The 17,500-nt window shown below is 39.8% G+C and overlaps 1 protein-coding gene across 2 annotated transcripts in view; it reads right to left on the reverse strand.

Annotated features, from left to right (window-relative positions):
- The window catches only part of syt7b (synaptotagmin VIIb), a 120,777-nt gene that overhangs the window by 66,867 nt on the left and 36,410 nt on the right, over positions 1–17,500 (reverse strand). Inside the window, exon 2 of one of the 2 annotated variants that reach the window (XM_060876948.1) lies at positions 9,644–9,747. In XM_060876948.1, the coding sequence (XP_060732931.1) occupies positions 9,644–9,747 (104 nt within the window). Of the gene's footprint in view, positions 1–9,616; positions 9,748–17,500 lie in introns of both variants that reach the window. The other variant, XM_060876938.1, reaches the window with a different exon arrangement.

Here is a 17,500-nt window from a genome sequence, read left to right on the forward strand (position 1 = left end):
AGGATGTTGGCGTGTTTCAAAAAACATGGCCGCCATCGGCCAATGATGTTTGTGCACCAATTAGACAAGGTTAATGGAGGCCTATCGGAATGAAACTCGGTGGGAATGGTCCTAGAGGTCTGTAAGAAATTTGAAAGAAATCGACCACTAGTTGGGGCTAAAGAGTTTTATGCCACTGTAATCATGTAGTGCTTAATAAATACACAAATATTGATATGATTTTATAGGTCTCCACATACTGAACAACTTTGCCTCTTGGACCAATGCTGTCAATCAAATTGTTCATTAATTATTCTTAATAAGGTGAAAAACCTACTTTTGCGAACTAGTCCTAGGTTTTTCGCCTGATCAAGACCAATCCAGTGCAGTAATATTCTCTGGAGTCTTACTGTCAATAATTATCGAAAAAAAGTGGAACTTTATCCTTTGGCTTGCCATTAAAGGATTATTTATGAAATGGGCGTGGCAAAAAATAATTCAAAGCCTATAACTCATAAACGAAAAGTCTAATTCATACGACCCTCATTGAGCACATGTGACATATGACCTTTAACAATCCTGCCAAGTTTTATCTTGATCGGACGATAGGTGGCGCTGTAATTGTCAAAAAGCTGCACACCATGTATTTTCAATGGACTACGTTGGCTGTAAATGGGCTTTTCCATTACTGATGTAACTGCATATAGGTTACAAATAATGGAGTGAGTAATGTGTGTTAATTGAGTAATGTGACATAAGTGAGTAGTGTGATTCAAGTGAGCAGTGTGACGCAAGTGCGCAGTGTAATGCAAGTGTGCTGTGTGATGCAAGTGAGCAGTGTGATGTGAGCAGTGCAATGCAAGTGAACTGTGTGATGTGAGCAGTGCGATGCAAGTGAGCTGTGTGATGTCAGCAGTGTAATATAAATGAGCTGTGTGATGCCAGTGAGCTGTGTGATGCCTGTGACCTGTCTAATGCCAATAAGCTGAATGATGCCAGTGACCTGTGTTATGCCAGTGAGCTGTGCGATGCCAGTGAGCTATACGATGAAAGTATGCACTGTGATGAAACTGAGCAGTGTTATATAAGTAACCTGTGTAATGAAAGTGAGCTGTGTGATGCAAGTTAGCTGTGTAATGTAAATGAGCAGTGTAATACAAGTGACCTGTATAATATAAGTGAATAATGTGATGTGCACTATAATTGTTGAAAAGATATATAAACCATATATTTCCAATGGATTGCATTAGCTATAAATGGTCTTTTTCATAATTGATCTAGATGTGTAAAGTCTAGAAAACATCAAATCTGTTTCCAGATTTCTTTAAAAGCCTGAAAGGCCCTAAAGTCTTGAAAGGCCCTAAAGTCTTGAAAGGCTTTAAAGTTTTGAAAATCCTTTAAGGCCTTAAACTCCCTAAAGGCCTTAAATGCTTGAACCCCGGGAAATGCTGCTTGCAGCTTTAATTATTATTATTATTATTCCGCCCTACAAACGATCGTGCAGCCCAAACCGTAAGGCCTAGAGAGCTCAAACTTGGTCAGATGGTAGTACTGGTCACAGTTACTCAGGGCCAAAATCTCAGTGGAATTGGACAATTTGGGGCGCTTCAGCGCCCCAAAACGTGTTTGTCCCCATAACCCCTAAACCCCTAAAACCCCTATGTCCAAATCTCAAGTGCTTTATATCATTGGAATCCTTGGCTCATGACTTAAAAAACATATATCTCCGATTTCATTTCCGCCCTGAAGATTTTTTCGCTATAGCACATTTTGTCCGAAACCTACTTTTGCGAACTAGTCCTAGGTTTTTCGCCTGATCGAAAAAAAGTCGAAATTTTGATTCAGGGTCCTTAAGGGGCCCCAAAACGTTCGGACTGTGAGGAGCCAGTTTTACTAAAATGTCAATAACTCAAGAACTAAATGAGCTATCAACACCAAACTTGGGACACATGTGAAAGAGGTCAAACTGAGGTCACAGTTCAAAAACCGCAGCGATTGACCACTTGGTGGCGCTTTAACGGAAAAATCACTAAAAACAGCCCTTTTTAAAAAAACCCTCTAGTGCCACCAACAGTCCAAAAACCCAATTTTGTGCTTACTCGTAAGGCAGTCTCAGAATCAGAATCAGAATCAGAAAGGTCTTTATTGCCAAGTATGTTTTCACATATGAGGAACACACACACATACTTACACACACATTTACACACACATTTACACACACACTCACTCACACTCGCACACTTACTCACACTCGCACACTCACATACTCACTCGCACACTCAGTGAACGTGATAACTGAATAAAAGACAAAACAGAGACGTTTTGCTTCGCACGAGGATTGTAGACTCACCGATATGACTTTGTTTATTTTGGGGAAAACTGGACAGGTGAGTACTTCACATGACATATATTGTGCAACACGTTGGTAAGCTTTTCTGTATTACAGACACTAGGTTAGGAGCGGGTGCCACCCTCTGTAACTTGCGGGCCACTTTGTGTATGTGAAAATCCTTTAAGGCCTTAAACTCCCTAAAGGCCTTAAACGCTTCAACCCGGGAAATGCTGCTTGCAGCTTTAATTTATTTTAGTGTTGTCAAGAAAAGATTTTGATTGAATGAGCAACCATTCACTAGCAAGCTGGTGTCAATATTCCAATAAACTACATTTACACTCAACACAAGCTGCTCTCCAGGATTTTCATTAAAATCTGTGACCTAGTTAGCTAAAAAGCAGCCTTACATAATTGATTTCAACGTAACATGAATTCTGTAATTTCAATATCCAAACCTAATTAATATAAGGTCATCATGCTAGTGAGCAAATTTTTAATCATCATCATCATATCATATTCATTTACAATAAATCCAAATCCACACTTCAGGATAACATAAAGCATTAAGTGTTGATGACTTTTCATAATTTGATTTATCTGGCGGTTGGAATATTTCTTAGAAAGCACCCTAAAAGCAGCTGCTAGAAATGAATGTTCCAGGACCAGCTTCAAAATGTGTTTCCTGCCAAGACACAAATTATTCTGCAATGATCCGTCTGACAGAGAAACACACACCACCAACAACAGGGAAACAACACTGCACATTCACTGAGACATTCATCTTTAAAAATCATGTAGCATGACCAGATTAATCCACACATTCTACACACTGCTTCTTAAAGACCTCTCATATTTTCTTGTGTTTTATTAAACAGCGGCTGCCACGGTGTCTGCATGCAGGATAAATTAAAGAGCAGCACCACACACCTGAGAATTAGAGAGTACAAACATATCAATCCTTCATAGCTGTGAGAAGAATTTTTTTTCATTTTCTGATTGTTGGATCCAACTGGTGTCCAGACATATGACCAGTGATTTATGCACCAAAACTGGTGTTTATTACGTATGTTACTATGATGGTATAGCGGAGTCTTCTGGTGTAGTCCCAAGACCTGTGTTGGCATCTCTACACGATTCGTGTGTGATAGGTGTTTGGTTTGAGCACTAAGGGTGATGTGTGAATGGGTTTGCTTCCCATAATATAATTTTAAACTAAAATTTTAAAAACTAAATAAACTGGGGGGGAAATCAGCTTTGTTATACCTGCAGTGTCATTGCATAATTTCACTGCTCTCATCTGTCTATCGACCCATCCATCTGTTTATCTTATTTGACAGAAACCAACCTGTCAATAATATCATGTTTCCATAGCAGCCATTATTCCATAGTGACACGTTACTATAGCAGCCATGTTTCTATAGTAGTCACGTTACCATAGCAGCCATGTTTCCGTAGTAGTCATTTTACTGCAGACAGATTACTGCAATGCACTGCTGGCAGGTCTACCTATGAACGCAATCCGTCCTCTGCAAATGATCCAAAATGCAGCTGCCCGGCTTGTTTTCAACCTGCCAAAGTTCTCGCATACCACCCCGCTGCTGCGATCCCTCCACTGGCTTCCGGTAGCTGCACGCATCAGATTCAAAACACTGATGCTGGCCTACAAAGCCAAAAATGGACCAGCTCCCTCTTACCTCAAAGCCCTCATAACTCCTCGCACTGCACCCCGCACCCTCCGATCTACCAGCACTGCTCGACTGGTTCCACCATCTCTCAGGGTAAGAGGCAAGTATACTACAAGACTCTTCTCTGTACTGGCACCAAGGTGGTGGAACGAACTTCCCCTAGAGGTCCGGACAGCTGAGTCACTGGCTATTTTCAAGCGGCGGTTGAAGACCTACTTATTCAGGAAACACTTCAACTAGCACTTCTTTCATTATCTTTTGCTTTGAACTTTAACTTTGAACAAATGTTTTAAACTCATGGTATCTTAAGTATGTAACTTAGTGAGCCAGCATTAATGTATTCAATGTTAGAGATTTAAGCACTTATGTACGTCGCTCTGGATAAGGGCGTCTGCCAAATGCTGTAAATGTAATGTAAATGTAGTCACGTTACCATAGCAGCTATGTTTCAGTAGTAGTCATGTTACCATAGCAGCCATGTTTCCTTAGTAGTCAGGTTACCATAGCAGCCATGTTTCCGTAACAGCCACATTTCCATAGAAGCCACATTTCCATAGCAGCCACTTTCCATAGCAGACAGATTTACCATAGCAACCAAATTCCTCTAGCAGCCATGTTTCCCTAGCAGCCACATTTCCATAGTAACCACACTATTCTGTTTATCACTAATGAAGGAAGCTGTAGGTTATCTCACAGGAAGTATAGCAAAAAAAATCACATCAGGTATCGCATTGTATTTCCTGTAATAATTAATGCATCAGACCGTAATAGACTCATGATTTTGAGTCTAAAGTTTAAAATCATGAGGAAGTCACCAGCAATGATGCATGTGATAAATAAACTCAGATGAGGGTTTAAGTCTGGAGAATCCATCAGTTAAAGATTTCTGCTGTAAATGTGAAAAAACAAACTGTATCTTTGGATGTCAAGCTTTTTTTAGTTGCTGAAAATAGGATTCGTCATAACACCAAGCCAATCCTGAATACACAGCACACAAGTGCTGAAGTGTGGGATCACTTCTCTGTTAGACGAGATGTTTGTTGTGTGATTACATTTTGGCAGGAAATGCATTTAGCCACTATTGCTGGAACAAAGCAAGCACACAACTAGCACCTTGTACCTGTTCCACCCATTCAATGTTTTTACACTATTTCCAGCAGCCGGTATCTTTGACACTGCAATCAGAAAAAAATATTTTGGATTGTGCCATCGCTTTCTGCAGACTGGGGCAGGTTTGTTTTAGAGAAGATAAATCTACATTGTGAATACTTATTGTGTGCCTGTGTGCTAAAGTCAGTGTGATGTTCATCACAGACAGCTATGAATATCATCTCCTTGGGTTAATGGAAATGAGTAAACACTCACCCCCTCAGCCTCACAAGCTTTTTCTGTGAGGGTTGTGGATGTGGGTGTTTCTGATTAAACACAGTCCTAAAGTCTTAAGCAGCTTCGCCAAAAGCCAGGAAAATTCGCAGAATGGAGAGATGAAAGAGGAGAGAAGAAGAAATCTCAGCGGGGAAACACGGCAGACAAGAGAGAGAGGGAGAGGGAGAGGGAGAGAGACGAACTGCTTAGAGAACGAGAGTAGATGGATGAGAGACGTGAAAATGACCGGATGAATGGGTTTACAGAATTTGCAATAATGAGAGAACAGCAAGAGAGGGCAGAGAATTAACATGTCAGACACGGAGCAAGAGAGAGAGAGAGAGAGAGAGAGCGAGAGAGAGAAAGAGAGAGAGAGAGAGAGAGAGAGAGAGAGAGATAGAGAGAGAAAACAAGGCATAGAGAAGAAAGATGCTTCCTCTGCTGGATTCACTGAAAACCGTGCAGTCCCACTCAGCCCCCACAGTGTCCTCGTCCTGTCCATCAACACTGAACTGTTTGAGATCAGACATCTAACCACATGAACAGAGATCAGACTGCCTTCAGAGTGCTGCTGCGCTTCCACGGATTTAACATGAGAGAGATGCATATACTGTTTATATATAAAATGGAGCTGTTTACTTCATCCTCAAACTTCAAGAAAGACAATATCGATATGCCAAGGCTGCCTGAGCACAAGAAAGAAATCCACATCATTCATTGTGTTTTATTTTGTTTTAATGCATTGTAGTTTAACTCCAATTGTTTGGTTAACATTGGACATTATAGTTACACAGCATCACATTTTTTACAAATCTGTTTATTATCGGACTGAGATTGTGTGGAGCATCTGCTGTACTCATCCCTGTTTGTTCATGTTACAGCTAGAACACCAGTACAGCTCACCGCTCACCTTCTGACCAATCAGACTCCAGAATTCAATCACGCTTGTGGTATAAATTCACATACAGCCTGCTGTGTTGATTGATTCATCACCTGTAAGCTTGTATATATATATATATATATATATATATATATATATATATATATATATATATATATATATATATATATATATATATACAACAGTACATTACAGGATATATATATATATATATATACGTATATATATATATATATATATATATATATATAAATATATATATATATACGTATATATATATATATATATATATATATATATATATATATATATATATACGTATATATATATATATATCCTGTAATGTACTGTTGCCCTTAAAGAGCTTTGAAAACTAATAATTGATGACTAAAAAATTTAATAATTGAATAAAGATTGAATAATTGAAGACTAAAAAAAACAGACGTGAGAGACTAAATATGTGTAGGCTCTCAGTGCACTATAGTTAAAAGCACTATACAAATAAATTTGAAAGCAAAACCATGTTACAAGTGTAAATGCTGTAACATGGTTTTGCTTTCAAATTTATTTGTAATAAATAGAGAGATAAATACAAATACATTTAAATACACTGCTCAAAAAATAAAGGGAACACTTAAACAACACAATGTAACTCCAAGTCAATCACACTTCTGTGAAATCAAACTGCCCACTTAGGAAACAACACTGATTGACAATCAGTTTCACATGCTGTTGTGCAAATGGAATAGACAACAGGTGAAAATTAAAGGCAATTAGCAAGACACCCCCAATAAAGGAGTGGTTCTGCAGGTGGTGACCACAGGCCAATTCTCAGTTCCTATGCTTTCTGGCTGAAGTTTTGGTCACTTTTGAATGCTGGCGGTGCTTTCACTCTAGTGGTAGCATGAGACGGAGTCTGCAACCCACACAAGTGGCTCAGGTAGTGCAGCTCCACCTTTGTGCAAGGAGGAACAGGAGGAGCACTGCCAGAGCCCTGCAAAATTACCTGCAGCAGGCCACAAATATGCATGTGTCTGCTCAAACGGTCAGAAACAGACTCCATGAGGGTGGTATGAGGGCCCGACGTCCACAGGTGGGGGTTGGGCTTACAGCCCAACACCGGGCAGGACGTTTGGGATTCACCAGAGAACACCAAGATTGGCAAATTCGCCACTGGCACCCTGTGCTCTACACAGATGAAAGCAGGTTCACACTGAGCACATGTGACAGACGTGACAGAGTCTGGGGACGCTGTGTTCTGCTGCCTGCAACATCCTCCAGCATGACCGGTTTGTCAGTGGGTCAGTAATGGTGTGGGGTGGCATTTCTTTGGAGGTCCGCACAGCCCTCCATGTGCTCGCCAGAGGTAGCCTGACTGCCATTAGGTACCGAGATGAGATCCTCAGACCCCTTGTGAGACCATATGCCGGTGCGGTTGGCCCTGGGTTCCTCCTAATGCAAGACAATGCTAGACCTCATGTGGCTGGAGTCTGTCAGCAGTTCACTCAGACCTGAATCCAACTGAGCACATCTGGGACATCATGTCTTGCTCCATCCATCCATCCATCCACCAAAGCCACATTGCACCACAGACTGTCCAGGAGTTGGCAGATGCTTTAGTCCAGGTCTGGGAGGAGATCCCTCAGGAGACCATCCGCCACCTCATCAGGAGCATGCCCAGGCATTGTAGGGAAGTCATACAGGCATGTGGAGGCCCCACACACTACCGAGCCTCATTTTGACTTGTTTTAAGGACATTACATCAAAGTTGGATCAGCCTGTTGTGTGTTTTTCCACTTCAATTTTGAGTGTCCAAATCCAGACCTCCATGGGAAATAAATTTGATTTTCATTGATAAGTTTTGTGTGATTTTGTTGTCAGCACATTCAACTATGTAAAGAACAAAGTATTTAATAAGACTATTTCATTCATTCAGATCTAGGATGTGTTGCTTAAGTGTCCCCTTTATTTTTTTGAGCAGTGTATATCTAATATTAATCTTGAATTTTTGTATTATATTAATCTTTATATTAGCTTTTGTTTTATGTTTATGTTCTGTAAAGCTGCTTTGAGACAATGACAATTGTTAAAATCACTATACAAAAGAAATTTAATTGAATATTTATTCAGTGTAGTATATAAAAGCAATGAAGGAAGAGTAACTAGTAGTCTGTGTGGCTGTTAAGTACTGTAAGTGAGTAATAAAATGACCTAAAACAATGTCCTTAATCAGTTTTTGTGTAATATAATCTAGAAAAGCTTCATATTTTTATTATCTGATCGACTGATTAAATCTATGCATCTCCTGGTATCCACAGAATGTATTTTAATATGAATCAGCTTATCACAGAGTGAAAAGAGTTTAAGAGAAAATCCAGTAGTAGTGAGATAAGTGAGCTTTTTCCCTGCGCTGTGATCTGCTATCACTACTTCCTGATTCACTGACTGACAGGCAACAAAGGTGAAGCTTCTAAATTGAAGCTCTCATTGACCCGAGAAACATCAGACACATGGAGAAATTATTATAGAAAATGATTGTTATTCTAAACCAGCCACTTCATCACTGCTAAGCAAAATGATGGTTTATGTTCTCGAACCCTGAGTTAGGGCAGAGTACTAAAAGGAGGTGAATTACTGCAGTGATATCATGGGTTAAAAGTGCAAGGTTGCCTTATATGCCCTTGTTGCCTGTCACTCAGAGCAGCCAATCAGACAATGGTGTTTGTGTATGTGTGTGTGTGTGTGTGCGTGTGTGTGTGTGTGTGTGTGCGAGTGAGTGAGTTAGTGTGTGTGAGTGAGTGAGTGAGTGAGAGTGAGAGAGAGAGAGAGAGAGAGAGAGAGAAAGCACGGTGATCCTTTCCTATAATAATAGGAATCTGCTAGGTGCCTGTAGGGTGTGGATATGGACCAGAGCCCAATTACTGAATGTAATTAAAGACTGTGCTCATTTAATCCGCCTACAATTCACCCGTCTGCTTCTCTCTTTTTATGCCTCTTTTCTTCTCTTCTTTTTCATTTCCTTCTATAATTACTATTAACCAATTAAAGAAAAATTGCTATTCCAATCAATCAATCAATGAGTTAGTCAAACAGTAGGTCAGTCAGTCAGTTAGTCAATAAAAATAATATATATAATATAATAATATATAAAAATAAATCCAGTTTGTTGTTTACACTGCCACATGAGTAACCATATTCATTTCTTTGTATTTTGCTTGCTTCCGTTTTGCAGGTCTTTATAAGTTTCCTGTCATTCAAATGTGATCATTACTAACAGATGTTTAAAGAGTCAGCCTACACAGAACAGGACTACCACAGACGTCTTAAAATAGCTGATGCTTGTTTGGGATTTACCTTGAAACAGGAAGTGACATCACTCACCAGTCTGCGTTGGCACCATCCACAGATGCCGCAGAGCGCCACGAGCCACACGACGCACACAGTAAGACCAACTGACATGAGGAACACGCCCAGTGACAAGGAACCTTACAGAGAGAGAGAGGGAAAAAGAGAGAGAAAGAGAGAGAGAGATTGTAAATTTATTTCTAAAGAATCGCTTTGTGCAGTTACCATGTTTTAGTCATAGCTGAGCTTTAGCTACAGCTTGGTAATTTCTGCTGCTACATTAGCCTCACACATGTATATTACAATTATTATATTATATTAAATAATATTATAATACACACATTTTTTTGTAACATACGCTCCAGCTCATGCTAATAAATCCAACAGGATCTATGAGACACAGAGAATATGGCAGATACAGACTGAGGTGTGATGAAAGAAATAATGTAGATGTGTGTCACACGTCACATGTATTGTCAATCTTCAGTCAAACACCTGAAACTGTTTATACCTCAGCAGCAACTGAAAAAGAACTGAAGATAAATTGAGGTATTTTATGATGAATGTCTTCAATACAGTACATGTTGCAGGAGCTAAAAGAGAACTTTCCTCCCCCTCTTTTCTCACGCTCTATTAAACCAGACATTTTTGTTTCAGAGATTTCAGAGATTTCTGTCTGGTTTCTGATGCATTTCAAATAAACAGGAGGTGTATTTGTGTTTAATTAGAGGGAAAGAAAAAAGTCACGAATGGAGAATTCACTATTTCTTACGTTCAGGGAAAGGGAGAAAAAGGAGGAGGTGACGAAATGAGAATAAAGAGTTTCAGAAAAACAGAATAAATTGAATTATGAAGGAAAGAACCAGAGGGAGTGAGAGACGATGTGGAGGAAAAGAACGATGAGAGTCGCTGACAGCTCTCAGAAATCTCTGTCAGAGACAAGAAAAAGAATGACAGAGAGAGAGGGGGAGAGAGAGAGAGAGAGAGAGAGAGAGAGAGAGAGAGTGCTACATCTTAATGTGTTAGTACAAAAAAATATGTAGATAAAAAAAAATGTAAAAAGGAAAAAAATTATAATAAATAAATAAATAAAATAAAAATCAATAAATCAATAAATGAGGAGAGAGAGAGAGAGAGAGAGAGAGAGAGGGAGAAAGAGAGAACAGAGAGAGGGAGAAAGAGAGAACAGAGACAGACAGAGACAGAGACAAATGATGATGATGACGATGAAAAAATGTTCCATTTGGAAACTCAGCTAAACTCAGTATTAGGTTCCAAATAAAGCAGGGTGTGAAAGGATGAGAAAAGATGAAGAACACTGAGAAAGGAGGAGGAAGACTAATATTCATGTTTTTTTATGTGCTGAATCGATAGCGCTGTAAAAGCCTTGTTAATTTTAAGTAGCTTTGAACTGGAGGTCACTTGTTGAGTTCTAAATGTAGACTACAGTGATGTCACCCTGCCTCTGGTTTACTGTAGCAGGAGGGCAAGAGTGACACAGTACCACTCTGAAACCACCAACGCCTGGCTGCATGTGCTTCCGGCAGTGGAAAAAAGCCAGACCTGGGTCCCCCGGGTCCCATGAGGGTAGGTTCCTGGGTTCCAGGTACAGAACTGCTTTTTGAAGGTAGCAAACCCCTAGCCCAAAAAACAGTGTCAGAGTTCCTGCTGTCTTGTCTGACAGGCCGAGCCCTCTGGTGGTCAGAGCGTCTCACTAAAGAAGGAAGTCACTGCCTGTCTTGGGAGAAGGAATTTGTGCAAGCCATGAACTAGGAGTTTGTTGATCACACTAGAAACCTGGAAAAGGACACCAGAAAGAGCCAAAATGATGGATGAGCCCGTCTAGTCTTTCATCACCTACTACAAGGCTAATCTGGTGACCTCTAAAGGCCAAGGGGATGACCTTCAACACTGAAGAAACTCACAGAACCCTCTTCGGTGCCTTGGATATGAATCTACAAGATTAGACACAATATAATATGAACAATCATTGTTATTTAAATAAGACTCTAAACTGTGTGATCACGAATAATCCGGACATGCAGAAAGCCACAGAGAGCCTCATGAAAGCCAGAGTCAGCTGCAGGAGACAGCTTCTTCACCAGAGACAATGCTCCTCTCAGGGACCGAAGTTTATATGGCATGTTCATTAGTGCAGTAATTTATGACCTGCACCTACTTAACATGAGCTGGAAACCCTGCAGATGAAGGGGTGCTCTGTTTATCCACTCTAATGTTCTCCCAAAAGACCTCTCCTGCATACTTCCTCCTTACACTTCATGATGTCTGGCCCTAGAGCTACAATCCAAGCTGCTGAATCTTTACTGGACATCTTCTGACCTGCTAGTTAATGCTACTAAAAGATTTAGTCTTCTGTTGAGACCATATTACTAAATATAGTTAAATGAAGTTGCAGCTCAGTGATTACACCTCTGGGTTACTGATCAGAATGTTGGCGGTTTAAACTGTTGGGCCCTTGAGTAAGGTCCTTAACTCTCTCTGCTCCAGGGGACTGTATCATGGCTGACCCTGAAATCTCACCCTAACAAGTTGTTATATGTGATGTAAAGCATTTCACTGTGTTATAATGTTTATGTGATAAATAAAGGAAAATGAACAAGTGAACAAGGATTAAAAAATTCTTGCCTCAATGTGTTCTCTCTATTAATATAATGGCTACTATTACATGAGTATTCAAATCATTGGCAGCTTCTCATTTGCATATTATTATATTAGGAATAGATATTTTTAGTTTCCCTGTTGCATTTACACTTTATATGTTCACAGATTCTATCCCCTGATTTTTTTGTGCCTTTAGTGTCTAGAGTAGAGAGACTGCACGAACCCAGACATCTTTTTGCCTCGAGTTTAAATAAATAAATACTGATAGACATTCAAAGTATATCTTATTATATGCTAATAACAATGTCAGCCCAGCTCAATGTGAAATTCAAGCACATTAAATTAGGGACCACATGATTATGATGCCTGACTGTGTTTTGCCTGATAGTTCATCTGTAATTATTATCTACAACTGTTTGTTAGCAATTAACAAAAAAGCAGTTCAGTCTGCTCCAGAGCCATGGCCTCGTAATTCCATCTGTTTTCTAGCATAATTAGTGTCTTCACTTCATCCTTCGATTCTTCTCTCAGCTACATGCATGACACCAGGGCTCTCAAGTCTTGAAGACAGGCAAGAGTGACAGAGAGTCACAAATAGAGAGATAAGAGTTGCAAAGCAAAACTACTTGGAAAACCTGAAAAAACAGCTTTCAACTAATGATTCTACACCAGTGTGGAAAGACCCCATCCCCGTGCACTGAGGCCAATCAACAATGGCTGAAGACCTGAACGAGTTCTACTGTAGGTTTGAAAAACAAGAGCCTGATCTGACACCTCACACCCACTCTGCCTCCCCCCTACTGTTCTGTACTGTTCCCCCTACTCAGCTGTACTCAAGATCTGCAAAGATCATGTACGCAAGGTCTTCAGCGAACAGATGATAAGGAAAGCCAAAGGCCCAGAGGCTCAAAGCCTGCGCTGTCCAACTATCATCCATCTTCACATTGATCTTCAACAGCTCACTGGAGCTGTGCAAAGTCACTTCCTGCTTCAAATGCTTCACCATCATCACTGTACCCAAGAAACCAAAAATCACAGAAATAAATGTCTAAAGACCTGTTGTTTTAACGTCTGTGGTCATGAAGTAATTTGAGAGTCTGGTGTTGGCCTACTTGAAGGGACCCTTGCTGGACCCCCTGCAGTTTGCTTACCGAGCAAACAGGTCTGTGGATGATGCAGTCAACATGGGACTGCAATACATCCTCCAACATCCGAACAAACCAGGGACTTATGCAAGGATCCTGTTGTGGACTCCATTGTGAAAAAGGCCCAGCAGAGGTTATACAGTACTTCATTCGTCAACTGAAAAAGTTCGACCTGCCACAGGCACACAGACTGTGTGTGTGTGTGTGTGTGTGTGTGTGTGTGTGTGTGTGTGTGTGTGTGTGTTTAAGAGGTCATTTTAACAGCTAAGGTTTAAACTGATCACTTTCATTAAATATAAATTCTTGTATCCTTCCACAATCTTCTCACAATACAGTACTGGAATGTTCTCTGCTTCCTTCCCCAAAGAACTAAGTCAATGTAACTCAGTCAGGATTGTGGGCCTTCTCGCAGAGACACAATTTTTCTATCCAGTCCACATATTTTCTCTGGGATTCAGGTCAGGACTTTGTGAGGGTCACCCCAATAACTTCAATATGTTGTCTTGTGTTACACTGTAGATGTTTGTATGGGATCGCTCTCCTGATGGAAGATCCAGCTATGACCAGGTTTTAACTTTCTGACTGATATTTTAAGATGTTTCTCTAGTTTCCTCTAGTTTCTCTAGTTTCCTCTAATTTCTGGTGCAGTCTCTTTTCCAGTAAAACCTGATGCTTCCACCCCCATGCTTCACAGTTAGGTTGAAGTTCTTCACATAAAAGCCTTAACCATTTCCCTCCACAAACAGAGCTGATCATTACAGTCTAACAGTTACATATCTGTTTTATCTGACCAGAGACCTCCTCCACATGGCTGGAGAGCTTCTTCACACTTCACTCTGGCTTTTCTATGCTGCTCATAGAGTAGGAGATTCTTCTTGTCTTTAAGATCATGGTGATGTAGGATTCCAGCTCCAACTGATGCCTTCAACTCCTTTAGCAGTTCCTTTGTTGTCTTGACCAAAGTTCTTGCATCTCTGGGAGTTCATTTCTTCCTTCTTCCTGAATGCTGCAGTGTATGTGTGATCACAAGTGTTTTATGTTCATGTACAGATGCTCATGGTGGTTTCAGGAGTTTGGAAACTGTGAAGGAGGAACCAGACTTCTGAAGGTCCACAGTTTTGTTTCTAATGTCTTGTTGTTTGAATTTTTCCACGATTTTGTCATTGCAAATTGTTGTGTACAAAAATTAGGTAAAGAAACATTTTGTCATTAAATTTAAACTTTACTGCAAATCCACTGCATTCATAAGTAGTGAGTGAGATACAGAAACAGAATGATAAGCAGTGGTCGAAAAAGATCAATGGAGAAAGAAGGAGAATTACAGTATATTGAACATGGGAGAAAAAGAGAAGAATAACAGAAGGCTCTTTGAAAGAAGAGGAGGAAGAGGATGGGGGCTATGAAGAGAGGGTTGGGGGAAGGTTAGCGAAAAACAGAGGAAGATGCAGGAGGCAGGAGAAAGAGGAAGAAAAATGGTGGTGCATTAAGGTGCATTTTTTCCCTCCACTATTTCCATTTACTTTTGGCATCCTACAGTGCGTAGGATTTTTCTTCTTTTGTTAAAAATGAGTAAGGGATGGAAAAGTGCTCTATAATATGATGTTCCTGAGCTGCTATGAGTCACTCAGGTAATTCTGTAATAGTGATTCACAGCCAGCGCTGTGTCAGGGGTGATGCGATGGGATTGGGGGAAATTTGTATCCACACATACACCAGTCCAGACATATCAACTTCAGGCACAAAAGATGTTCTGCTACACTATTCTGAGCAGAAGCCAGAGCCTATCAGAGCCTGAGAGATTGTCAGAGTTTACAACAACACAAACAGGAGTGATTATATGAGCTACTACGGTATATCCTTCCTGTCACATCAGAGCATTTTTGTTTTTCGCACTACTCTTAAAATCTAGCAGATCATCTTCCACCAACATCCATACCATGATTACACTGAGATCAGACATTTTCTTCATTCTAGTATTTGACGTGAACATTAACTGAAGCTCTTTTGGCTGATTAGATAACTGCAGTAATAAGCAGGTATACAGGTGAGTTCCTATTTCCATTAAACTGTCCCTGTAACCATGACGACTCATAGCCAACAAAATGTTTAACGACAGAGAGAAGCTGTGGTAGAAAATGAGAAGTTTTTCAGGTCAGAACATTGCGCAGCTTAAAAGCTTAAAAGCACATAGTTAGCAATAACCATCTGCTAAACCCAAGCACAGAGTATATCTTAAACAAACCTCTTTGTATGGTAAGGTCTTTATTATAGGAAAAAAAGAATTAAGTCTGGTCTCGAGGTTAAAATAATTATAGAATTAAAATGAGGGGAAAAAACAACAGAATTAAAATAGAAAACATGGCAGACAACAGAATCGGCTACAGACACTGTCTAATTAGATATAACAAAGATAATTATGTTTATATTTACATTTAAAATATATAATTTACCTCCTAAATTTAAATATTGCTTTAAACCTGCTTTGTGACAATGTCTATTGTTAAGAGAAATATGCAATTAAAGCCAAATTTTAATCAACCTATGAGAATTAACACAATGATTAAGACAGAGATCAGAGAGTGTGATTAAGTTGGAGCTGGAGTCTAGGTGGGTTTTCTCTTCAGTCCCAAAACCAACATGCATGTTAGACCTCAGCATTCAGTAGCAGTAACCATCTCAGTGGTCACAGAGTAGAGTAGTGTACAGAAGTGTAGAGTACAACACAGTAGAATAGAGTGGAATAGAACTGAACTCTAACAGCTGTATTATTATTATTTTTTTAGCGACACTTTTACAAATTTTTCTGGACACTGACTCTAGATAAAGACTACGACAGGCCATAGAGTCTTCATAAACACTACCCCTGGACCCATAGGCTAAAATTCCTAGTTCAGCAAGCTTTCTGAGCCCCTGGTCATGATGGTGGCGTGTGATAAATGGCTCCATGTCATTTCTCATGGCCATTTTTCAGCTGCTGCCAAGAAAGCTATGACAGGTTTATGACACATCAGTGACATGATTATCTGCAGGCAAGTAAAAAAAAAAATCCACAGTGAGTGAAGATCCCAATCACTTAGCCATCTTTAGGGAATGTCCTGGATCATCCAGCCCCTCTCACTAATAAGCCTTGATACAGCCTCCAAAGCAAATCAAGAAATCCTGTTTATCTTCCTCATATATTTCTAAGTAAACAGTGTGACACATAGCGAGATTTACAATTTAGACAACTTCATGTTGATGGACTGTCACACCATCCAGTCTGTATTCCAACCCCATTCCCAGTGTTCCCAGTACAGCATACAGATTCTCCATGGCCTGGACCAGGATCACTTTTAGAAGCTCAGTGACAGCATGGTGCTCATCTACAGATCCTAAAGAGCTTTTAGAATCAGTGCTAAGGCAAACTAAAGGTCTTCTAACGGCTGTGTACAGTATCGCTGTATCTCTGAACCAAACTGAAACGTCACTTTCATACCAATATAACCATTATAACAAAATTTAGACTTCATTTCATATTAGAAATTAAGGTTACTTTTTATTCTGAAACTTCAGTACCAGGTCATCAGGAGATTATGATGTCATACCAGCAAACAGGCAGACACAGTGTGTTAGAGGAAACTCCAGATTAGTTGTGTTTTTTATAGCACAGTTATTAATGTTAATGTTGTTTAGAGCCTGTAAGTAAGATAAGAAAATGAGTGAAGAAGAGCAAGTTAAAGACAAGCCAAATGCCTGCAAAAGTATTTTAGCATGTCAGCACCATGAACCCAAAAGGAATAGCAAGTGATTTTCATAGTAATCAGGACATGAAAGAGGAAAGTGAGCTGTTCGCTACATTCACATCTGAAATAAGAAACAAGAGTAAGAAAAACAGGAAGCCACCACTTCATGGTGTACACCATTTACTCATCTGAAATTTTATTTGAAATTGAGCTGTAAAGCTTTGATACATATTTTCAAACAATAAAAAAGTCAATAGAACCTTAAGTTTCCTGACATTGTGTCCACAGCAGGTCAGCCTCACTAATAATCCTGAAAAATAACATTGGACATTTGATTAAAAGCGACTCTCCTGAATGTCCTATGCATCTGCTGCTAAACATTAACGTTGCTGGAACAAAACCAA

This window comes from Tachysurus vachellii, chromosome 1 (assembly GCF_030014155.1).
Source record: "Tachysurus vachellii isolate PV-2020 chromosome 1, HZAU_Pvac_v1, whole genome shotgun sequence".
Taxonomy (NCBI): Eukaryota; Metazoa; Chordata; class Actinopteri; order Siluriformes; family Bagridae; genus Tachysurus; species Tachysurus vachellii.